Source organism: Dendrobates tinctorius, unplaced genomic scaffold (assembly GCF_039654945.1).
Source record: "Dendrobates tinctorius isolate UK_male_01 unplaced genomic scaffold, ASM3965494v1 ptg000092l, whole genome shotgun sequence".
NCBI lineage: Eukaryota > Metazoa > Chordata > Amphibia > Anura > Dendrobatidae > Dendrobates > Dendrobates tinctorius.
Genome location: NW_027361760.1, coordinates 9779578 through 9805500, shown reverse-complemented (window position 1 = coordinate 9805500; position 25923 = coordinate 9779578). Strand labels below are relative to the sequence as shown.

Sequence of the window (25923 nt, the reverse complement as noted above, 5' to 3'; positions counted from 1 at the left end):
GTTTTTTATTAAGATTCTAGCCCATTGCCAGAATACCAGCATCACCCTCTGAGGACAACAAGGGAAGTTGCCGAAATGAGGGATACATTCGCGGACTGCTTTGTTTCTGATGTTGGACATGTGGCATGGCAAGATGCAATGGTTTAATGCAGGGGTCCCCAACCGCCGGTCCGCGGCCCAGCACCGGGCCGCTGCAGTGCCCTTGCCGGTCCGCGGACACAAGGGGAGCCAGGGGCGGTCAGTGGCGTAGCGGGGGCTGGGGCGGCGCGCAGCAGTTCTTAGCGACGGCCAGGGAGCGATCAAGCAGCTCCGCTGCCTGCAAGAGGGAATAGCAGGAGCGGAGCTGCAAGGACCCGTCCACTGCGTCCAGCTTCCTGCCCGCCGCCCGCGCTTCCTGTCTCTGACTGACACAGAGAGGAGCGCGGCCGCTGCTGTGTCAGAGCGAGGAAGCGCGGGCGGCGGGCAGGTGAGAGGTGGTGTGTGTGTGTGTATGTCTGTCTGTGTGTGTACATGTATGTCTGTGTGTGTGTGTGTTGGTCTGTGTTTGTGTAGCCTGGCCCTGGAGGAGATGGGGACATGAGGAGAAGACCGTGAGAGGAGTGATGGAGAGACAGCAGTGATGGGGTGCAGGCAATGATGGAGAGACAGCAGTGATGGGGTGCAGGCAATGATGGAGAGACAGCAGTGATGGGGTGCAGGCAATGATGGAGAGACAGCAGTGATGGGGTGAAGGCAATGATGGGGAGACAGCAGTGATGGGGTGAAGGCAATGATGGAGAGACAGCAGTGATGGGGTGAAGGCAATGATGGGGAGACAGCAGTGATGGGGTGCAGGCAATGATGGGGAGACAGCAGTGATGGGGTGAAGGCAATGATGGAGAGACAGCAGTGATGGGGTGAAGGCAATGATGGGGAGACAGCAGTGATGGGGTGAAGGCAATGATGGAGAGATGGCAGTGATGGGGTGAAGGCAATGATGGGGAGAAGGGAGTGATGGGGTGAAGGCAATGATGGAGAGACAGCAGTGATGGGGTGAAGGCAATGATGGAGAGAAGGGAGTGATGGGGTGAAGGCAATGATGGGGAGACAGCAGTGATGGGGTGAAGGCAATGATGGAGAGACAGCAGTGATGGGGTGAAGGCAATGATGGAGAGACAGCAGTGATGGGGTGAAGGCAATGATGGGGAGACAGCAGTGATGGGGTGAAGGCAATGATGGAGAGATGGCAGTGATGGGGTGAAGGCAATGATGGAGAGAAGGGAGTGATGGGGTGAAGGCAATGATGGGGAGACAGCAGTGATGGGGTGAAGGCAATGATGGAGAGACAGCAGTGATGGGGTGAAGGCAATGATGGAGAGACAGCAGTGATGGGGTGAAGGCAATGATGGGGAGACAGCAGTGATGGGGTGAAGGCAATGATGGAGAGATGGCAGTGATGGGGTGAAGGCAATGATGGGGAGAAGGGAGTGATGGGGTGAAGGCAATGATGGGGAGAAGGGGGTGATGGAGCACTCATTCAAAACCTATGGTGAGTTGAGTCACATTATAAATGTTATTTAATTATAAGTATGCACTGCTACACTACAACCGTGTCCATAGCCCCACCCCCTTATGACAAAAGCCCCGCCCCTGCCACACCTCCATCCCCGCCCTGCCGGGCCATGGAAGAATGGTCTTGCTTGAAACCGGTCCCTGGTGCAAAAAAGGTTGGGGACCACTGGTTTAATGTATAAATGGTATGTAATTTTATGTTTTTTTTCCAAGTTTACCTGTAAGTTTTGATGTTGCATAAAAAAATTTTTTTAAACACCTGTTTCCTTTGTTTTTGTTCCCATGCTTTAAACTTAACTTGTTATCTGTGTCAGTGATATGTTTGGTTCTCATGATCTCCATCATCTCTTCAGTCTGCATTATATTTCCATATATAAATGCACACTAAATAGATGATTGAGGAAATGTACCTCAAAATTTTACTCATCAGCCCGTGTGTAATCAGGATGCCAAAAAATACAGCATCCTGACAGTAATAGCGTTTAAACCTAGGCAAGTGAGTATTGCAAACCCCTGACCATTTCTGTTGTTTACCCCTTTTTTTGGGCTGAATATTATAATCTCTCTGTTTCTTTTACACCTCATAGCTTTTACATGACAGAAAATTCCAAAAAAATAAAACAAATTGTGTTTCATTGAACTATGAGGTGGAAAAAAACAGAGCGTGTATACAGCAATTTGTGTGTTGACGGCACATGGTGTATGTTGCCGGCGACGAAAGAGACAAAAACCAAATAGTGGTATGGGGAAAAGAAAACAAGGTTTATTTACAAAGAAATTTAGTTTTTTTTACAAACTGAGGGGGAAATGTTACGGACCACGGAGGTGTGCAGACGGGGGACTGGCTGGGGGTGGATGCTGAAAGAGAGCCAAGGGAAGGGACTACAAAATGTGTGGGGTCTGGGAGATCAAGGATGGAGGTGGACACATTTGGAGTGGAAACATGGGATGGAAGAGACACATTAGAACGTAGGGACATAACAGACACATTGGGAGGTGAGGGTGGTGTAGGTTGCAACAGTGTCCTTTCCCGCCTCGATCCCAGTTTCTTTTTTTATGTCTCCCTTGTGGTGGGTGGATGCTTGTCCTTCTCCTTGGGGTGGTGGGATGAGAAGGCATGGTGGCGGTGGATGAAGCACGACCCAGTCTGTGTGAGCTGGTGGACGTCCTAGATGGAGCTGGAAGTTCTGGAACCTGCGTGCTTGTGTCGGTGGACGGCTGGGCAGGATCAGGACTTCGGGTGAAGGTGGCGGTGGGAATCCGCGCAGGAGTAGGCGTGGTGGAGTGACTCTCCGCTGCACTCGGCATGGTGGAGGCGCGGTAGTGGATGGCGGCAGGACTGGGCATGGTGGTGGCCATACAGGGGTATGCAGCAGAACTCTGTAGAGTTGTGAACCAGGTAAGTGGTGGCACAGTGGGAAAAACCGATGCCAGCGGGTACGTCTGGGTCTGCTGCATAGCCTGAACGTATGCAGCATTGCAGGCCTGCATCACATTCACCTGAAGTTCAGGCGTAAGGTTTTCTGCCATGCCCCGTTCAATGGCCGCAAAAAAAATGATGTCCTGGCCTCTGTATATCGGTTTCCAGACGGTCAAGTAGCTGGTGGACAGACTGGAAAAGTGTCAACATGGCTCCTAACACTTTCCAGTCTATCTACCATCAACTTCATGCCATCCTGGAAAACCAAGCTCAAGTGTAGAAACTTGGGCATGACTGTCCTGTCCGAGGCCTTCTGCCGCTGTCGGGAAGACCCAACATTAAAAAAGAGGCGGAGGAGGCCTGGGACAGGGGAAGACCTGATGGGCCTGCTGCCTGTTCTTCAGTTTGAGACGCCGGCCTACTTGCTGCATCGCTGGTGGTTGGCTGGGACTGCTCCGAGGCTGTTCGCTGGGGGACCGCTCCAGAGGACGAACCAGGCTCCAGGATGCTACTCCAGGTGCTGTGAAAAGAAAAGGCAAACATTAGTACCACAAAACAATAAATTTTATAACGCCAACTCCTATGGAATAGCAAAAATCATATTGGGTAACACAACACAATTGAATCCAACACAAAAATACTTACATTCTCTGAGCAAGGACTGGCCTCAGGAAAGCCAGCATACGATGATACTTGTACCTCCTGAGCCTTGCTCCACTGCCACTGCGAGCCTGGTTCTCGTGTCTGAGGTCCATATTGAAACGATCTTTCATTGAACGCCAACGGGTTTTGACTTTGGTCACTGTGAAGGGGGATAAAAAAATGGGTTAAACAATGCACTTTATGTAGTGAGCACACAACCGTGTGTGATGCAAGAAAGTCGCAGGAGTTTATCGCATCACTCACGGTTGTGTGCTAACGGCCTTTACAGGTTCACTGCTGCGTCAAACCACATTACAATACTTACAAAAGTCCTTTCTGGCTCTTGGCGTAGCATTGTCCCAGTCATCCATCAGCTCTTTGGTCACCTCATTCCACTCCCACCGAAGCACCACCATGTGCGAGTGGCCACAATGACGGGTGTCCCACATGGAGAGTCTCTCCTAAACAAGGGAGATGAGGAGGTCATTATCTATGTAGTCCTCCTCCCGTTGTGGAACCTAGAATTGAAAAAAAAGTCACGATAAAACAAGGAAAAATCGCAAACTAAATTAAAAAAAAAAAAAAAAAAAAAGCAAAAATCCAAGAATTAAAAACACCAAAAAACCACGGCAGAAAAATTAGGCACAATCACATAAAAAAAACAAAAAAAAAGCATAAACAGCAAAAATCCAAGGAATAAAAACACAAAAAAACCACGGCAAAAAAATTAGCCACAATCACATTAAACAACAAACAAAAAATGAAAAAACAGCAAAAATCAAAGAAATAAAAACACAAAAAAACACAGCAGAATAATTATCCACAATCACATAAAAAACCATACACAAAAAACGGAAAAACAGCCAAAATCCGAGAAAAAAAAACAAACCCCACGGCAGAAAAAGAACATAAAAACTTACACGCAGTCTGACCACCGATACTTCTGCCTCCCTCTGCTGCTCCTGCTCCTGTTGGTCTGGATCCTGGGCACTTGATGAAGTGTTCTGTAATAAAAGAAAAATGATTTTGGCACATATGTTCAGTGATACTTACCAACCATAGTTGCAAAGTTACTCACTTCATAATCCTGTCCTGTCTGCTCAGGGCTAGAGGCCATGCTGAAGAATGCTGAAAGAAAGCGAAAGAAGATTACAGACTGCAGAGAGTAAAATTTCAAAAGACACACAGACAATAGGTTGTATACTCACATTTTGCTTCAATTCAGTGTCTTCACAGATGTCTTCTCTTGTCTTGAATTTAAGAAAGGAATGGATGCTTTTCTTGTGAGTAACAGTATAGAAGGTTACGAATAACATAATATTATAGGTAGATGGTTGACCCAGCTTAGGAGTCAGGAAGGAATTTTTTTCCTTATGGAGAAAATTGGCTTCTACTCTGTGGGTTTTTTTTCCTTCCCCAGGATCAACAATGCAGAACAGCTGCACTAAAAATAGTCTGAACTAGATGGACATAAGGTCTTCCTTCAGCCTTCAAAACTATGTTACTATGTCTTGCAGTCTGTAGAGTAATGGACAATGACTGGCCAGTCACTCTTTTTATCTATCTTTGTGTGGGGGGTGGCTAACCAGTGTCTAGACAGGTTTATTCTGGACAAAAACATGCGTACGGATATGCTAGCGTACGGATATGCTAGCGAACGCGTGTGCTTGCGCATGCATGCGTTCTCATAGACTCTAATGCATTGTTTTGACACATTCCTGCCGCATGCAAATTGCCGCCTTCAAAATTGCAACATGTTGTGTTAGCCGCGCCCCGCCTCAAAACTGAGAATGACGCATGCGTAGTGAAACGTGGCCGAAAGCATACGAACGCATATACCTGCGTCCACAATGTTAAAGATAGGAAAACACGACGCATGCAGATGTATGTGGCAGAAACGCTGCGGACTCGACCGCAAATGTGAATCCAGCCTTACACAGGTACATCCACTGTATGGAAAAAAGTTGATGTTTCCGCCAATATTATTAAAACTTTCACGGTCCTTATCTATGAACTGCTCCAATATTTATGTTTAACCCTCTCCCATAATGAAAATTCTGCTTCACATCACTTGTCTTTTCTATTGCATTATTTCTGTGCTGTCTTGTGTATAAATGTGATTCTTCAGATGTTGTATTAGTCTAGCCTTATGAAGAGACCTGAGTAGTGTCGAAAGCTTGCAATTTGTTACCATCTTTTCAGTTAGGCCGGGGTCACACTAGCGATTAAATCGGACGAATGCAATGCGATAAAAAAATCGCATTGCACTCGTCCCAATCTTATTCTATGGGGCAGCTCACATCATGCGATTTTTTTTCGGATCCGATCCTCGGACCGAGACAATCGCAGCGTGCTGCGATTGTCACCGATTTTCAAATCGGATTCAACTATGCAAGTCTATGGGGGGGACTCCCTGCAGCCTCAGTGACATCAGCGGGAGTCCCAGCAATTTAATACAACGAATTAACCCCTTAAATGAACCCCTACAACTCCAAAATTTTACCCACAAACCCTCATATAATTAATAGTGATAGACATAAAAAAAAAAAAAAACATGAAATGAAATGGTTAACTATATGTAAACCATGTGTCATTTCATGTCGGGCAGGAGAATGCTTATACAAAAGCCGGCAAATGTTTCAGCGGCTATTCTGCAATGAAGAAATGTATGAATTAGAAATATATATATATAAATGTGTCTCTATGACATATATATATATATATATATATATATATATATATATTTTATACATGTGTGTGTATTTAATGTGTCTGGATCTATTAATTCATTTGTGTGCGGAAACCTGTCATTGGGCTCCATTATATGTCCATTTAGCTGTCCTGCGAGAAAATCTCGCCAGACGGATGTCAAACGGATCCTTACATGTGATTAAAATCGCATCGATGAAGAAAAATTGCATCAAAAACGGATCACTGGTTAAGATACGTTTGTGCGATTTCGGACCGTTAAAATCGGACCTTTTTTCAATCGTTGTGTGTGACTCCAGCCCTTAGACATTAAAAGGTATCAACCACTGAGGACTCTCAATTCTAAATATTCTTCTAGCGGGTTTAAGAAATTAATAACAATGCATGCATTTTGAGAGAAAATATGAACAGAAAACTGGCCATTTTTGATCTGGTGACAGATTCTCTTTAAAGGAAACCTGTCACCACATTTTAGGCTTATCAGCTAAAAATATCATTGGATTGAGTGTCACCTATGCATCCATGCTGCAACATTCAGGTCATATGCCCTCTCTTTATGAAGCTCTCTTGCATTGTTTGCATTATCTTTTATTGAGGCTCACAATTTGTGCTATGGTGACTATTGGCAGGATATAATGTTCACAGAACTATACATATGCACCTTATATTAACTATCATTCCTTGCAACTAACACAGTAATAATAACCTGGGCAATTTCTTGATGTACCATTCAGGCATGTTTATGTCAATGTTACTTTTGATATACTGTTACATATAGTGTTAGCATTTAGTAACTGGGAGCTTCACTCCTCTCAAGCAACTTTACGTCATAAATTTGGAGTTTTTATTTCATCTTGTGTTTCTACAATGCAGGGGATATTATGTGAAACTTTGCCTCTCTTTAATGGATACATATTTTTAGCCTGTAGATTTAATAGCACGCTAGCATATACCTACCGTATTTTTCGGACCATAAGATGCACTTTTTTCCCCAAAAAATTTTGGGGAAAGTGGGGGGGTGCGTCTTATGGTCGCAATATACTTACATCCGTCCATGGCTGGTGCGGGTGCCGCGGGGCTCTGTGGTGCGGTGGTGGCAGCAGGCTGTGCTCCGGTGCAGGGGTAGCGGCTCTCTGTGCTCCGTGGGGGGCTCCGCTGGCATTTCCTCGAAGCCCAGAGACCCCTGCACATTCGTTGCTGGCTGCTACCATGTTGTGGTGGCCTCCGGGAACATGGACGCCGGGAAGATGGCCACCGGTGCGGGGACGGCGCATGCGCTGGTTCAGATCTCGTCCCGAGATCTCGTTGCCGAGATTTGAATCTCGTCTCCCGAGATCTCGGGACAAGATCTGAACCGCAACAGGGCAGCAGCCAGCAACGGATGTGCGGGGGCCTCCGTGCTTCGAGGAAATGCCGGCGGAGCCGCTGCCCGTGCAGCGGCGCACAGCCCGCCGCCACCCTCACCCCACAGAGCCCACCTGCCCCAGCACAGCCCACCTGCCCCAGCACAGCTGCCCCAGCCCACCTGCCTCAGCACAGCGCAGCAGCCCCAGTCCAGCAGAGCTGCCCCAGCACAGCCCAGCTGCCCCAGCACAGCCCACCTTCCCCAGCACAGAGCCACCGCACCAGCCTGGACCACTGAATGACCCCTGTGACCACTCCTCCACCTGTGCCGGATCCCTTCCCAGGTAAGCTGAATTTGGACTGTAAGATGGAACCCTGTTGTGAGTTCATTTTCCCCTTCACCATTGAGGTCTGATGAACTCCCTCTTCTGGTGAAGGAAGGTAGTGAGGCTGATTACCAAGCATCTGGGCAGGATGATGATGACTGGCTGACGGGAATTGCTGACTGGATATAAGGCAGCCGACGCCCTTCTGCCTGGCTGGTGACCTCTCTGAGGGATTCTAGGAGACCAGTCTGATTCCTGCTCCTCAAAAGCTAAGTTCTCTGCTCTGATTTTTGCATTTGTGTTTTGGTTTTGTTTTTCCTTGTTTTTCTGGATTTCTGCCATTCCCTGCTGGGGTGTGCTGAATTCCTTTTTGCTCTGTCTTCAGAAAATACCTGAGTACTGATATAGTCTTTTTGAAGCCTAGCGTCTTCAGTGCTTTTTTCCCTATCAGCTGTTATCTCTTTTGATAGGGTTTTGGCGGATTACAGACAGCAGCTTTTCTATCCTGTCCTTTGTAGTTAGCTTGGGCCCCATCGTTTTCTCAGCCTATCTTTCTATCTGTGTGAGTGTTTTTTCATCTTGCTTCACCGTCATTATATGTTGGGGGCTGCCTATTGCTTTGGGGTCTGCTCTGGGGCAGTTTAGTTTTCCCTTTCTGTCTTTAGGCTATGTAGTTCTCCGGCTGTGATCGAGGGGTCTAGGGCACCGTAGGAACCCCCCACGGCTACTGCTAGTTGTTGTTGATAGGTTCAGGGGTCTGTAATCCGATAGCTGCCAACTTCTCTGGTTTTCTGGACTTAGCTAGTATTTCTGTTTTTTTTGCCTCCTACGGTGACTCATTCATAACAGAATCACCAGCCATACCGCAGATCCTAGGGTACTCAATAGCAGGAAAGAATTGTGTAAAAAAAAAAAAAGTGTGTATATTTTTTCCTCTAGATCTGAGGCCGTAGGGGGAATTTTTTTTTCTCTCAATGGAGATAAAGCAATTGTCTGATCGTGTGGAGCAGCTCGCTGCGGAAGTGCGGGGAATTTCCGCCTACCTTGCTCATTCACATGCTGCTGAACCAAAGACTCCTGATGTGATTTTTGGGGATCGGTCTAAATTTTTGAATTTCAAAAATAATTGTAAATTATTTTTTGCCTTGAAGCCTAACTCGTCAGGGAGCTCCGCGCAGCAGGTTAAAATTGTCATCTCTTTGCTGCGTGGCGATCCCCAGGATTGAGCGTTTTCTTTGAAACCAGATGATCCTATTCTGACTAATGTGAACGCATTTTTTCAAGCCTTGGGGTTGTTGTATGACGAACCTAATGCTATTGATCAGGCTGAAAAGACCCTGTTGGCATTGAGCCAGGGTCGAGATTCTGCAGAATTGTACTGTCAAAAATTCCGAAAGTGGGCGGTCCTTACTACCTGGAATCATAATGCCTTGGCAGCTCTCTTTCGGAAGGGTTTGTCAGAAGCCGTAAAAGATACTATGGTGGGATTTCCTGTTCCCTCTGGACTTGACGATTCTATGTCATTAGCCATTCAGGTTGATCGGCATTTACGTGAACGCAGGACTGCACGAGAGGTGTTGCCACCTATTGAACAAGTGTCTGAACCTATGCAATGTGATAGAGTTTTGTCCAGGGAGCAACGTCAGGAGTTCAGAAGGCGTAATAAGCTGTGTTTTTTTGTAGAGATGCCTCGCATATTATTTCTGTCTGTCCTAAACGAGAGAAACGTTTTGCACACACGTTTTCTGTGGGTGGTGTTCAACCTAAGTTTCTTCTGGCAATTACTCTGATCTGCTCCCTGTCCACATTTTCCGCCAAGGCTTTTATGGATTCGGGAGCAGCCCTGAACCTAATGGACTTGGATTTTGCTAAACGTTGTGGATTTCCAATGACACCTCTGCGGACGCCTATCCCTTTGAGGGGGATTGATGCTACTCCTTTGGCGAAAAATAAACCTCAGTTTTGGACCCAGGTGGTAATGCGGGTCGCCCTAGACCATCAAGAAAATTGCAGATTTTTGGTGTTGCATAATTTGCATGATACCATTGTTCAAGAAAATTGCAGATTTTTGGTGTTGCATAATTTGCATGATACCATTGTTCTGGGGTTTCCCTGGTTGCAAATTCATAATCCAGTTTTGGATTGGAAATCTGTGTCTGTGGTGAGTTGGGGTTGTCGGTGTGCCCTTAGTGAGGCTCCGGATTTTTCCACCTCGCCTCAGTCGTATGATGTTCCTGACTATTTGGCGGATTTTTATGATGTATTTAGTGAGAATGAGTCTGCATCTTTGCCTCCTCATAGGAGTTATGACTGTGCAATTGAACTGAGCCCGGGGTGTAAATTTCCCAAGGGTCGGCTCTTCAATTTATCTGTACCCGAGCACGAGGCTATGCGATCCTATATTAAGGAGGCGTTGGAGAAGGGTCATATTAGACCATCCTCTTCACCCTTAAAAGCTGGGTTTTTTTTCGTGGCCAAAACGGATGGTTCATTAAGGCCTTGTATTGATTATCGTGCCCTCAACAAAATTACTATTAAATATCAGTATCCGTTACCCCTGATTTCGGATCTATTCTCCAGAATTAAAGGTGCTTGCTGGTTTACCAAGCTTGACCTCAGGGGGCGTATAATCTTATCCGCATTAAGCATGGGGATGAATGGAAGACGGCGTTTAATACTCCGGAGGGACATTTTGAGTACCTGGTGATGCCTTTTGGGCTCACTAATGCCCCTTCTGTCTTCCAGTGCTTCATGAACGACATTTTCCGAGACTTTGTGGATAAATTTTTGATTATCTATCTGGATGATATTTTGATCTTCTCCAAGGATTGGGATTCTCATGTGGAACATGTTCGGACTGTGTTCTGGATCTTGAGGGAGAATTCCCTGTATGTCAAGGGATCTAAATGCCTTTTTGGAGTACAGAGGATTTCATTTTTGGGATTTATTTTGTCTCCGTCAACTATTGAAATGGACCCGGCCAAGGTACAGGCCATTTATGATTGGGTTCAGCCCACTTCTTTGAAGGCCCTCCAGAAGTTTTTGGGTTTTGCTAATTTTTATCGGAAACTTATAGCAAAATTTTCTAGTATTGCCAAGCCATTGACTGATTTGACTAAGAAGGGTGCTGATGTGTTAAATTGGTCTCCGGAGGCTGTTTCTTCCTTTCAGGAGCTGAAGCGAAGATTCACTTTGCCCCGGTTTTGTGGCAACCTGATGTCACACTCCCGTTCCAGGTAGAGGTGGACGCTTCTGAGATTGGTGCAGGAGCTGTTTTGTCCCAAAAGGATCCTGTAACATCTAAAATGAATCCCTGTGCTTTCTTCTCCCGAAAGTTCTCTCCATCTGAACGTAACTATGATGTGGGGAATCGGGAACTGTTAGCCATGAAATGGGCATTTGAGGAGTGGAGACATTGGTTGGCGGGAGCTAAACATCAAGCCGTGGTCCTCACTGACCACAAGAATTTGATTTACCTGGAGTCGGCCAAATGCTTGAACCCTAGACAGGCTAGGTGGGCCTTGTTTTTTACACGTTTTGATTTTGTGGTCTCTTTTCTTCCTGGCACTAAGAATGTCAAGGCTGACGCTCTCTCTAGGAGCTTCTTTGCTGATTCTCCTGTGGTGACCAAGCCTGCTACCATCTTGGGCGAAGGGGTAGTTCTTTCTGCCATCTCGCCCGATTTGAGACGTGCTCTGGAAGGGTTCCAGGAGGACAAACTTGAGCGTTGTCCCAGTGGGAAGTTGTATGTTCCTGACCAGTGGAAGAAGAGAGTGATGTCTGAAGTTCATTGCTCTGCATTGGCTGGTCATCCAGGTATTTTTGGTACTAGAGATCTGGTGAGTCGGTCTTTTTGGTTCCCCGCCTTGTCTCATGATGTCAGGAATTTTGTGCAGTCCTGTGGGACTTGCTCCCGGTCTAAACCTTGTTCTCGCTCTAGTGGGTTGTTGATGCCTTTGCCAGTCCCCAGGAGGCCATGGACCCATATTTCAATGGATTTAATCTCTGATATGCCTGTCTCTCAGAGAATGAGTGTTATTTGGGTGATTTGTGATAGGTTCTCTAAGATGGTTCATCTTGTACCACTCCCTAAGTTGCCATCTTCCTCTGAGTTGGTGCCCCTGTTTTTTCAACAGGTGGTCCGCTTGCACGGGATTCCTGAGAACATTGTATCTGACAGAGGAGTTCAGTTTGTATCTAGATTTTGGAGGACTTTCTGTTCCAAGCTGGGAATTCAGTTGTCCTTCTCCTCTGCTTTTCACCCTCAGACCAATGGGCAGACGGAGAGAACAAACCAGACCTTGGAGTCGTATTTGAGATGTTTTATTTCCGCTGATCAGGATGATTGGGTTTCACTTTTGCCCTTGGCTGAATTTTCTTTAAATAATAGAGCTAGTTCTGCCACTTTGATGTCACCTTTTTTTTTTTACTTTGGGTTTCATCCTCGATTTTCTTCAGGGCAGGTGGAGCCTTCTGCCTGCCCAGGTGGTGACACTGTGGTGGAGAGAATGCACCAGATCTGGGACCAAGTGGTGGATAAGTTATCTCTCTCCCAGGAAAAGGCCCAGTGGTTTTCCAACCGACATAGGACCATTGGTCCCCAGTTTAAGGTTGGTGATATGGTTTGGTTATCATCAAAAAATATCGCTATGAAGGTGCCTTCTCCTAAGTTTAAGCCTAGATTTATTGGACCTTACAAGATTTTGGAGATTATTAATCCGGTCTCTTTTCGTTTGGCTCTTCCTGTCACATTTAAAATCCATAATGTGTTTCATAAGTCCTTGTTGAAGAGGTTTGTTGAACCAGTAGTTCCTGGGGTGGCACCTCTGGACCCTGTATTGGTTGAAGGTAACATGGAATAGGAGGTAGAGAAGATACTGTATTCCCGTCTGGCTAGACGGAGACTCCAGTATTTGGTTAAGTGGAATGGTTATGGTCAGGAGGATAATTCCTGGGTCTCTGCTTCTGATATTCATGCCAAAAGATTGGTGCGTGACTTTCATCGGGCTCACCCTGATCGCCCTGGTGGCATGGATGAGGGTTCGGTGACCCCCTCCTCAACGGGGAGGTACTGTTGTGAGTTCATTTTCCCCTTCACCATTGAGGTCTGATGAACTCCCTCTTCTGGTGAAGGAAGGTAGTGAGGCTGATTACCAAGCATCTGGGCAGTATGATAATAACTGGCTGATGGGAATTGCTGACTGGATATAAGGCAGCCGACACCCTTCTGCCTGGCTGGTGACCTCTCTGAGGGATTCTAGGAGACCAGTCTGATTCCTGCTCCTCAAAAGCTAAGTTCTCTGCTCTGATTTTTGCATTTGTGTTTTGGTTTTGTTTTTCCTTGTTTTTCTGGATTTCTACCATTCCCTGCTGGGGTGTGCTGAATTCCTTTTTGCTCTGTCTTCAGAAAATACCTGAGTACTGATATAGTCTTTTTGAAGCCTAGCGTCTTCAGGGCTTTTTTCCCTATCAGCTGTTGGCTCTTTTGATAGGGTTTTGGCGGATTACAGACAGCAGCTTTTCTATCCTGTCCTTTGTAGTTAGCTTGGGCCCCATCTTTTTCTCAGCCTATTTTCTATCTGTGTGAGTGTTTTTTCATCTTGCTTCACCGTCATTATATGTTGGGGGCTGCCTATTGCTTTGGGGTCTGCTCTGGGGCAGTTTAGTTTTCCCTTTCTGTTTTTAGGCTATGTAGTTCTCCGGCTGTGATCGAGGGGTCTAGGGCACCGTAGGAACCCCCCACGGCTACTACTAGTTGTTGTTGATAGGTTCAGGGGTCTGTAATCCGATAGCTGCCAACTTCTCTGGTTTTCTGGACTTAGCTAGTATTTCTGTTTTTGCCTCCTACGGTGACTCATTCATAATAGACCCCCATTTGACACATTATTATTTTTTTCCCTATTTTCCTTCTGAAAATTGGGGTGCGTCTTATAGTCCGGTGCGTCTTATAGTCCGAAAAATACGTATTTGCATTCTCATATGGGCATCTATGTGTTATATTTTTCTACTATTGGCACAATCTCAGGCTAAATATACCGATTGACCCCTTTGTGAGCTTAATGATACTTATCCTCATCTTGGATGTTTTGGACTTATTGACTAGTTTTTGCAGGCATTGGACTGTATCTTTTTTTAATATAGTTTTTATTCATGAAGTGTAACAATTTAGTTTGTTAATTTTATGGCGTTTAGCTTCTTGCATCTTTTCTGAAGCATTATCTATTTAGAAGTGCCATTTTTTAGGCCATACTATTTTGGGTTTCAAAAGTAGTTGGGAAATGCATAGCTGACACTCAAACAAAGATATTTTTAGCTGATGAGCCTAAAATGTGGTGACAGGTTCCCTTTAAGACCTAGAAACGACCCCTTGTAGTAACTTTTTTTTTTTTTATAATTTGTATGTCCCATTATGAATTTGTCTACTTTTTTCTTTGTTCATATAGCTTGGAGGAGGCTGTGAGCTTGCTATGATGTGTGACATTATCTATGCTGGAGAGAAAGCACAATTTGGGCAGCCTGAAATCTTGCTTGGAACCATTCCAGGTATATTTATTTATCTTGATGATTGTGGGGTTTCAAAAAACTTGTGGTGCACTAATATTCTAATGATTAGAATATAATAATGTTTAGAATATATGTGTATGATACTGTTGATAAAATCTAGTGGATGCTAGCTGTGTTCTACATCTGGTGGTCAAGTGCAGTTGTGATCGATGATGATAATGATGATTCCAAAAGACTTAATCCCCTTGACATGATGAATAGTATTCTCAGCATCTAAGTTGTTAAGGCTGGCTCTCTGTCATCTCATCACTAGAGATGAGCGAATATTTCAGTGTTCGGTCAGGATTACGATCGCCGATTTTGCAATATTTGTTGATTTGTCGAAATATTCGCTGATTTGTCGAATATTCACTGACCATAACCAAACGCCATTGGAGTCAATGAAATGCAAAAACAATCGCATATACAACACCTTCAAACTTTACCAAAAGCTGTCAAGACTCATCAAATTAGGGGCAGACACCAGGAAAGTGGCCTCAATTCACCCACAGTACAAATTTTAGAATGGCACGGCAGCAATCAGTATTGCATGAGGAGTCAGGGTCTGTTCCAGCATTTAAAGCTTTGAATGGAACTTCAAATTAAGACAAGGTGGGTGAGGTATCGGTGTAGCTCTGCTGTGCTGGAAACCCTGATTCCACATGCAACAGCTCAACCTGTTTTGATGCTCAGCGACATTCAGGTGGCACAAATATCAGTTTCGTAGACTACAATTCTCAGAAAATTGTCAGGATAGCAACACGTGTAGTTGACTCAAAGGGGGTGGAGGGTTGCTGGTCTAGGAGGCCAACTGCTACAGGCAGCACACATGAAGGAGACCAACAAAGAGTCTACACAATTCCAAAAATTAGTGGCACACTACCAAAGTGGCATCAGTTTCACCAGAGTCGAACTAGTATAATGGGAACAGACACTTTTTCCACTAGAGTCATCCCAGTAGATTGTGTCTCAATCAGGAGTCTTCAAATTTAAAAAAAATCAGTGGCAGACACCAACAAAGCGGCATCAATTTCACCAGAGTAGAAATAGTATAATGGGAAGCAACATCTCTTCCACTACAGCCAACCCAGCAGATGGAGACCCAACCAGGACTGTTAACATTTCCACAAATTAGTGTTAACATCTACAGCAACAACAGGCACAGACACCCCACTAACGATATCACAGACTGCAGTTATGCCAGATCAATTCAGCATGCTAAAAACTTCAACATCTCCTAGTCTGCACAGTCTGCGATTAGGGTGCAAAAGTCCTTGGAAATCCATGAGTTGTTCATCTTGATGAAAGTTAGTCGGTCTACAACTTTTATGGGACAGCCGAGTGCGCTTATCTGTCAGAACACCACCAGCAGTGCTGAAAGTACGTACTGAGAGAAGACTGGCTGCCGGGCATGATAAAACCTCCAAGGCATGAGAGGCGAGCTCAGTCCAGCCACTCATCCATTTTTGAGGACCAAAACCCTCCCCGATGGTATTGTTATTGAGTTCTAGATACTCATGCACCATACTTTCTATTCGTTCACTACATGTCAGACTTGGACTCTTGTGCTGGTGCACAAGCAGATCAAAAAAAATGTGTCAAAGAACTCATAGAAATGGCTTCTGCCACTTACACTACTGCTGCTGCTTATGTTTTGGTGTTGATGAATTGACGTGCCGAAGGTTGTAAGTCTAGAGCTGTGACACACACTGTGTGCCTCATTACTTGCTTGAGTAAAACTTAAGGTTGTGTAAAAGCATGGTTTGATACTCCAGTATTCGCGGGTCCCTCTCCAGGGCGGGAAGCATCTGGCAAAATTTGGTCTTATAACGTGGCTCTAACAGAGTGGCAACCTAGTAGTCGGCACTACATCAAATCATAACTATACAGGGATCATGTTGCAGATAGTGCAGCAAGAAGGCACGCATATGTCGGGCTCTTCCATGAGGTCCAAGCACATGGTGTGTGTGTGGCTGGGTAACACTGATGCTTGTTTCATCCATCTGCTCCCACCAGCCACGAACAACAGAGTGTGGATAATTATACTCTTCGTCTCCTGACAGTTGTTCGACCATCACCTCTTTTCCTCTTCCGTTTGTTCCTCTGCTCTTGCACCTTCGCTAACAGTTTGTCTAATATTAGCAGCCCCCCTCGATTGCAGTAATCCATCCTCACTTGACACCCGTCTGTTGTAACAATTTTATGGGTACTACGGAATATGATGATGTGGGATAATACGAAACTGAGACCAAAGTTGATGCAAATGTGTATATTAACAAGAGATACAAAACTAACAAAGCACTTCCTGCAAGAGTAACGAAAACACAGCACAATATAGAATGATGCAAGTAAAGCAAAACTAACAGAGCACTTACAGTAACGAATGCACAGCACAATATGGAAATGTCCAGTGTAAATGAAGAGCGGGGTGCGACCCCTAATATGAACTAGTACAACAGTAATACGACGCAGGTGTGCACAAGGCACTAAACGTGTCAGTCCTGCAGTAAGTATGAGAGTAAGCACACCGTGTTTAATAAGGAAGTTAAGCTACATTATGAATGAGCATTCACACAGGACTAAAGTGTAGAAGTCCAGCAATCATATGGGTGGAAATGCACAGGGCACTTTAAATGTAGAAGACCAGCATTATACAGGAGTGGCATTAACAGGAGAAAGTCACAATATGTACCTTTTTGGGCTGAAAGTCCCGCACAAGTCCAGCACCGCAGGCCTAGAGGAGATGGTGTTGTCAGGATTCTTTACAGGCCACAGCAGATCCAGAGGTGAATAGTTCCACACTAGAAGTCCAGACAGTAGTTAAGCACAGACAGCATCAGTGAGACACACAGAGGACTGTAGGCAGCATAACGTGGAGAGGCTGAGCACCGAGTAATGAACAGCAGCAGGGAGTCTACCAGTAGACAGGCAGGAACTGAGGAACCAACAGCAACAAAATACCCAGGCAAAGAGTAACACACATTGCCCGGACTTAAATAATCAGAACAGACAGGAAGTTCCATGACAAGGCGAGATACAAGACTTCATCTTGGATACGGGCGAACAGGCACAAAGGAGAGTCCGGAATCCTTACACCTGTGTGACGACAGTCTGGAACTTTTAGATAATCTTATCCCTTCCGAAACCTCCTCTGCTTCCTCCCCTTTCTCTGGTACCACCACCTCCTCCCCCAGGCTATTCAAAGTCTGCTCCAGCATATAGATGACCGGAATAGTGATGCTGATAACTGCATCGTCAGAGCTAACCATCTTACTAGCCATTTTGAAACTCTGCAGAAGGGTGCAGAGGTCCTTAATCTGTGCCCATTCCATAAACGTGATATGCATCACATCCGTACTGCGTTGACCCAGACTATTCAACATGACATTCTGCATCAGGGCTCGTTGCTGCTGCAACTTGTGCAGAGTATAATTCCACTGTGTCGGCCCATCGCATATCAACCTGTTAACTGGCATGGACAAAGACCTGAGGGGTGCAAATGGCAGAAGTGAGCACACCACTTCCGTACTTGCTGCAACCGCTCAACAAGAACAGGATAGTGGCTGAGAAATTGCTGTACCACGAGGTTGAGGACATGAGCCATGTAAGGCACGTGTGTGAGCTTGTCTCGGCATTGGCCTGCCACCAGGTTTGCACTGTTATCAGACACATCCTTCTTTAGATCCAAGTTCAGTGAAGACAGCCATTGCTCAAACTCGGCCTGGAGAGCTGTCCACAACCTTTCAGCTGTATGACTTCAATCTCCAAAGCAAATCAAATTTAACACTGCCTGATTGCAGTGAGCCCTGGCTGCGCAATCTGGATGTGATGGGGATGCGCTCTGCACATTTGGAACGCGTGTCTCAAGGCAGAGGTTGAGGGTGCAGGTGGAGGCCCTAGAGGAGGTAGAGAAGGAGGCAGAAGAAGTGTAAAATACAGAGGCTTGTCCTGCAAGCATTGGAGATTCCAAAACTTGTGAAGAATCCCCTTTCCCTCCTTCCCCCACAGCCACCAGAATCACCCAGTGCCCAGTCAGTGAGATGTTAATGCCCTTGACCCTACTTACTCATCCAAGTGTCTGTGTAGAAATGCACATTGGAAGATATAGATTTAGTCAAGGAACGCCTGATGTTGTCTGTGACATGCCAGTGTACTGCAGGCACAGCTTTCTTAGAGGAGTAATGGAGACTGGGCAACTGGTACTGGGGGACTGCAATGGCCATCAGCTTTCAGAAACCGTCTATATGTACCAGACGTAAAGGCATCTCCGTGGCCAACAGATTGGAGATTATAGATTTCAACCTCTTAGCTTTGTCATATGTAGGCGGAAACAATCTTTTACGTGACCACACTCCGAGACTGAGAGCTGGCTGCGTTGCTGAGAGACTGCGGAGTAAGGTGAACCGGACAAACTTCTGAACTGTGAGCGAAGTGCAGGCGGAGATCTTACGGTGGATTGATACAGTTGTGGTGTGCTTGTTGTCTGAGATCGGTCAAAAACAGCAGTCATGTCTGCTTCTGTTACAAGTGACAAATAAAAAAAAAGACTGACTGACACTTCCAAGCTAATGTGAATAGGTGCTTACAATGAGCAGCCACCTCCATAAACAATATACAAGTTGCACTCTATCGTGCTAAAGCACGTAGACATGGAATATATGAAATATTGACACGCTGCGCTCACCTGGGGGCGGGACCTCGGTCCCGACGTCATCTCTTCCGGGGCCGTGGTCACTCCGGGGGTCCCGCCGGGTGTGCACGCGCACCTCTCGTACCTAGGTCCCTGTCTCGTCCATGTTATGTCTGCGCTTGCGCGCTTTTCTCAGTTCGGTCTCCAGGTCAGTCCTCTCTATGGTACTGGAGGACTTGACCCAGGAAGCTCTCGTGATCATGTGCTATATCAGGCTACCTCTTCCTAGGGGAGGTGCCTGATTATTGTTGTGCTTCCTGGCTTGGTCTGCCGTGTCCCTGCCTGGCTGTGCGCTGTATTCAGGTCCCCTGCCTTGCACTCTGTTGTGCCTCTTGGCAAACACTCGGACCCTGTGCTTTGTCTCATACTCAGTTGTGCCTCCTGGCACACACTCTAATTCCGTGCTCTGTCTTATACTCAGTTGTGCCTCCTGGCACACACTCGGACCCTGTGCTTTGTCTCATACTCAGTTGTGCCTCCTGGCACATGCTCTGATCCTGTACTCAGTCTCTTACTCTGTTGTGCCTCCTGGCACACGTACCAATCCTGCACTCTGTCTTATGCTCAGTTGTGCCCTCTGGCACACACCCTGCTCCTGTACTCTGTTACACCTCCTGGCACACCTGCTGCCTGACTCAGTGCTCTGACGTGCTCCTTGCACGCATCCTGCTTCACTCATACCCGGACGAACGAAGTCTCTGTATACCACGTGTTCCCGTGTCCACGCTTTACACGTTCCTGCAGACACACTCACCCACTCGTGTCTCCTGTGAGCCGGCCGCCTGGTGCCAGCAGTCGTGGTGCCTCACCCCCTGGGGCTTGCCCCTGACACTCCCTGTATAGGGGGTGGTCTTCACTAGGTCAGCTCGCCCTGGGAGGGTTGGTGTCACGACCCAGAGGGTCCACTCCAGGCGTCGTCACAAATATGAATAGCAATACTGCTCTGGATAAAAAATTGAGGCGCTTAGCGTATAATTTGGCCTATTCTGCATGCCCAGAAACCAACGACAAGGTAGTCCCACGCTGCTGGCTCCCTACGTGTGAATACTTCTCTTAGGCTGAAGTTAGATTTCCTGGGTAAATGTAGATACCTCCCTCAGAAAAGCCTGTATTTATTTATGAGTAGGTAGGATCCTGCTGTAATTAAAACCACCACATGTTGAAGGGCAGTCTTCGGGACAAGCATGGGAATCGTCAGTAGGGGCATTAAAGCCAGCAATAGCAGCAACCTGCAAGGCCAGATCTATGATGGTTTGCTTGAGGATCAAATCAGGAAAAACACCCCTAGGGATAAGATCACGTCAAATCTTCCACTAATGCAGGGAGCTGCTGCCTTCCTCGCAGATATGTCTGTGGATTCAGTCAGGTTGGCAGCCAGGTCAGCAAATTTACCTTATGTGCCTTGTAGAGCATTTTGGCTCAAGAGCTGGCCCGGGGTTGCCCATTTATATATAATATTGAATAAGGCAGCATATAGGAAGAAGGGCTTTCCCAGAGTGTCCATTCAACAGTATAAAAGTTCCTTTCGTAAGTGAAGATATAACCGGAACAAACCCCTTAGACAACAGGGGAAGTGGAAGGATAGGAAGTAAAGGAGCTGATGTTTAGGGGCCTTTCCTCTGAGGCCAGAAAGCCCTCTAAGTGACGGCTCCCCAGGTAGGAGGAAGGCTGTCGCACTTCTGGCCCGCCTGGGAGAGGATATCATCCAATTCCTGGATTCTGAACATGATACAATCAGGGATGAGACTAGAATTCTACTCTAAAATTCAACTCCCTGTCACACCTACAGAAATTCATCTTCCTTAACTTCTGGGGGACAATTTGCCCTGAAGGTGGAATTAGTAACAGGTTCTGGTGGAGATGCCGATTCAGCAGCAGGGGAAAAGATTCTAGTCTCCCATATGCCTGGTAAGAAAATCTGACTGTACCTTCAGGACTATAGTCAATCTGAAGGGACTATTCAAGTTTCTGGTCTACAGACCCTTCAAGATGTAGTCCATAGGATCGACCATAAAAATGCTGTTCCCGGGCTGTTATGAGTGTCCTGGACTTAAAAGACGCTTATTTCCATGTCCCAATCCATGTGAGAGACCATCAATACCTGATAGTAACCTTGTATATAAACAAACAAGTCAGGCACTTTCAGTTCAGGGCCCTACACTTTGGTCTATCACTCCAAGGATATTTACTAAGATTATTCTAGAAGTAACCACACATCTTCGAGAAAAAAATATTTTGATAGTCCTGTATCTGGATGATTTTTTTAATGAACGACAGATCAATAGAAGACTACAATCACAACTGATGCAAGTCAGAGCCAGCCAGACCCAGCTAGGATGGATATTAAATCTGTAGAAATCAAAACTGGAACTCCTAAGGAGTCAGTCGTTCTTAGGGGCTTATCTTGGACTCTGAAATAAAGACTTGTCGTCTACCGGAAGAAAAGAACAGGATCATAACCCTAATAACAGCAGCAGTTAACAGACCGGTTATGACTCTAAGGAAGGCTATTTCGCTGCTGGGGACAATGACATCCTGTATTCCGATGGTCCAGTGGGCCTAGATACACTCCAGATATTTACAGCAGGACATCCTAAAAGAAGAGAAAAGGCTCAACGGCTTTTTAGAAGGCAAGATTACACTTTCTCATGTTTCCATTGATCCCAGGGCTTAGTCGCTGGACTGAAAGAATCTGTCACAGTGAATTCCAGATCTCGCCCTCTGATGTTGGTGACAGAGGAGATCCTTCGGTTTATGAAACAACATCTGTTAGTACTGACCTTGCTCCACGTAAGAGGGAATGTTCAGTCCTCACTGAATTAAGCAGACTTATTGCAGCTTATACAGACAGCTAAACCGCTATACCGGGGTCCAATGAGACTGTGGTTGAGTCTGTGCTTTTATTGAACTTGACTGTACATTAGCGCTGTGAAACTGTAAACAATCAGTACAGGGTACAACAGAAATACATTTATACGTGACATACATTGTAAATGAACATTTACACACTAGTAGCTGACACAGGAGTAGAACGGACTAAGGCTACTTTCACACTTGCGTCTTTTTGTGCTTGCGTGCACAGTGCAAACGCGCATAAAAAACGCATCATGCGCATGGTTTTAGCAAAAACGCATGCTTTTTTGCGCTGACGCGCGCCAGCGCTCCCATAGACTTTAATGGGTTTTTGGGTGAATTTCGTGCGCATTGCGTGCACATGCGTTTTTTTTGAGACACGTCAGAGGCACAAGAAATGCAACAGGATGCATTTTGTGCGCCCGGGCGCACATTACGAAAAAACGCGTACAAACGCATGACAATGCGCACCCATGTTAAGTATAGGGAAAAAATGTATGCGCAAAAACGCAGCGCAAAAAAACACAAGTGTGAAACCAGCCTAAGGGAGGCTAATATTTGGACAGGAATTAACTGTAAAGAATATAAATACATACCGGCAATGCAATCTCAAGGGGACAGCAATGGAGGAGCTCCTTCTTAGATACAGGCTGAAGGAAAGTGGAGGAGAGTGGAGGGAAAGCTACCATAATGTATTGCAAAAGAAGGGAGGAGATTCAGACATAGGAAATGGAAAAAACAACAAAAGATAAGACTGTGAATATGACTCGGACCACTAGAGGAAGCCAAAACACTGCAAACAAATAAAGTCTATGAAAATGTAAGTTTCTCTATATTCTTACTAGTAAATTACTGCAAATATTAACAAACCGATAATCAGAGATTACAAATTAGATGTCGGAGACGGAACAGGGAAGGAAAAGGATAGAGCAGACTTCCTCAGTCGGAATATGCTAAAACAAAGGTAATGGGAGCTGAATCCAGTAATATTCCAACAAATTTTGGAACAATGGGTGCATCTATAAATACACCTCTGGCAAAAATTAAGAGACCACTGCAAAATTTTCAGTTTCTCTGTTTTTTCTCCTTATAGGTATATTTTTGAGTAAAATGTAAATTTCTCTTTTATTCTATAAACTACTGACAACATGTCTTCAAAATTCCAAGCACGAAATTTTGTAATTTTTTCAGAAAATGAGAAATAGTCAAAAGAACAAAAAAAAAATGCAGTGCTTGCAGACCTCAAATATTGCTATGAAAACAAGTTCATAATCATTTCGAAATAACAATAATAGTGTTTTAACTCAGGAAGAGTTCAAAAATCAATATTTTGTGGAATAACCATGATTTTTAATCACATCTTTCATGTGTCTTGGCATGCTCTCCACCAGTCTTTCACACTGCTTTTGGGTGACCTTATGCCACTCCTGGTACAAAGAGTTAAGCAGTTCTTTGTTTGATGGTTTGTGATCCATCTTCCTCTTGATTACATTCCAGAGGTTTTCAATGGAATTCAGTTCTGGAAATTGGGCTGGCCATGACAGGGATTTGATGTGGTGGTCCTTCATCCACACATTGATTGACTTAGCTGTGTGGCATGGTGCATTGTCCTGCTGGAAAAAAAACAGTCCTCAGAGGCCTGAGCAGAAGGAATCGACTATTTTTCCAGGATAACCTTGTGTGCGGCACTAAAGCAGGGTTTTTTTATACTTTCCTTCATTAAGTAAGATTTGGTTCAAGTGATCACCTAATCAGAAGCACATTAGGTAGAATGAGGTGTACTCTGGTTGGAATTCAACTGACACTGGAATGGAATGGCTGTCAGACATGTAGAGAAGCAGATGTTTATAAAAATGGGCAGTGGTCTCTTAATTTTTGCCAGAGCTATAGACCTGTTCGCAAACAAGCAAAACAGAAAAACAAAAACCTTCTGCTCTCTAAATCCGAAAAAGAGGCTATATGCAGTGGGTGCACTACATATTTCCTGGGAATTCTAACTAGCCTTTTCCCCATTTGTTGATTCCAGCAGTGCTGAGGAAGATTCGGGAAGAAAGAGCAGCCATTCTAATTTCTCCGTTTTGGCCCATGAGTTAATGGTTTTCGTGGATGAGGATGATGTCCTTGTGGGATCGCTGGTTTCTTCCTGATATCCCTGTCTCCTCAAGCATGGCCCAGTTTGTCATCCCGAGGGCAGGCCTGCATTTGACGGGCTGGAGTTTGAGAGGTCACTATTAATCCAAATGGGCTTCTCCTCCAGCCTTAGTATATACTCTGCTGCAGGCCAGGAAACCATTAACAACTAGGGTATATGGTAGGACATGGGCAAAATTCTAGTCTAGTTCCGGACAATAATTTGGTAGAAAAGTTCTGATAAAGACCATATTAGAGTTTCTTCTAAAGGATATCTGGATGGGCGTGGCCACTAGCACATTTAAGGTGAAAGTATCTGCATAACCTAGAGGAAGATAGGTGGATAATGAGGTTTATTAAAGCATGTGATAGATCGAGACCAATACCGGCCCCAGAAATACCTCTTTGGAAACTAAACCTAGTCCTGGAAGCATTAACAAGATCTCACTTTGAGCCCTTAAATTGATTACCAGTCAAGGTACTCACCCTAAAGACAGTAATATTAGTGGCCCTAGCATCAGCACGCAGGGTCAGTGACTTACAGGCTCTATTGTCAACCACCCGTTTACACAGATCTCGCAAGATATAAGTTATTTTGAGACTAGACCCATCATATCTTCCAAAAAATCGCATCTAAATTTCATAGGAACCAAGAAATTGTCCTTCCCTCTTTTTTTAACAATCCTAAAAATGCAGAGGAACAGTGACTTCACATGCTAGATGTTAACCCCTTAACCCACAGAGCTTTTTCCGGTTTTGCGTTTTCATTTTTTGCTCCCCTTCTTCCCAGGACGAGTTGTCCTTTTGTACTACACCATTGGTTTTACCATGTCGTGTAATAGAAAACGGGAAAACAATTCCAAGTGCGGTGAAATTGCAAAAAAAAGTGCAATCCCACACTTGAAAGTGGTGAAAAAAAATTCCAAACTTTGTAAAAAAAACAAAACAAAAAAAAAAAACAACATTGCGCCATTTTCTAATACCCGTAGCGTCTCCATTTTTCATGATTTCGGGTTGGGTGATGGTTTATTTTTTGCATGCCAAGCTGACGTTTTTAATGATACCGTTTTGGTGCTAATACAATCTTTGGTGATTCTGAATACGGCGAAACCAAATATGTTTTTTTGACAAAAATGTAAAAAAACGTATGATTTAAACCCTTAGGCTGGGTTCATACTGCGTTATGACATTGCCATTAACCCCTATTATCAGGCGCATCACCAACGCATGCCATAATCGGCATGCGCTAGCGATGTGCCATCATTCAGTGACGGAGCCTTGGATGCGGGCTGCAGCTTCTGAGGCTCCGTCACCACTAGCACAGATGAATTATCTACGCTAGCAGTATAGCATAACTCGATCGCTTTATGCTATAGCGTTAACGCAGCCCGTCAACGCTATGCATTGAATGGGCTGCTTTAACTCAGTATGAACCTGGCCTTACTGACCACCGATACTCCTTTTAATGGCGGCAGTTAAGAATACTTAAACCGCAGAGTCGCATTTTAACGCCGTTGAGATTTAACCCCTTTTCCCCCCAAGGGTGATTTGCACATTAAGGCTGTGTGCACACGCTATGGATTTTGCTGCAGTTCCGCAGCGGTTTTGGCCGCTGCGGACCCGCAGCAGTTTTTGCTGCGGTGTACAGTACCATGATTCCCTATGGGAATCAAAAACCGCAGTGCAGACGGTGCGGAATTTTCCACGCGGATTAT

General features: G+C 45.3%; 1 protein-coding gene and 1 long non-coding RNA gene across 3 annotated transcripts in view; one reads left to right on the top strand and one right to left on the bottom strand.

Moving 5' to 3' along the window:
* Positions 1-25923, top strand: part of ECHS1 (enoyl-CoA hydratase, short chain 1) — a 329387-nt gene that overhangs the window by 205296 nt on the left and 98168 nt on the right. For both annotated transcript variants that reach the window (XM_073586319.1, XM_073586318.1), the window contains exon 4: positions 14436-14535. In XM_073586319.1, coding sequence (XP_073442420.1) covers positions 14436-14535 — 100 coding nt within the window. The remainder of the gene's footprint in view (positions 1-14435; positions 14536-25923) is intronic.
* The window catches only part of LOC141098482 (uncharacterized), an 85425-nt gene that overhangs the window by 46926 nt on the left and 12576 nt on the right, over positions 1-25923 (bottom strand). The window lies entirely within an intron of this gene.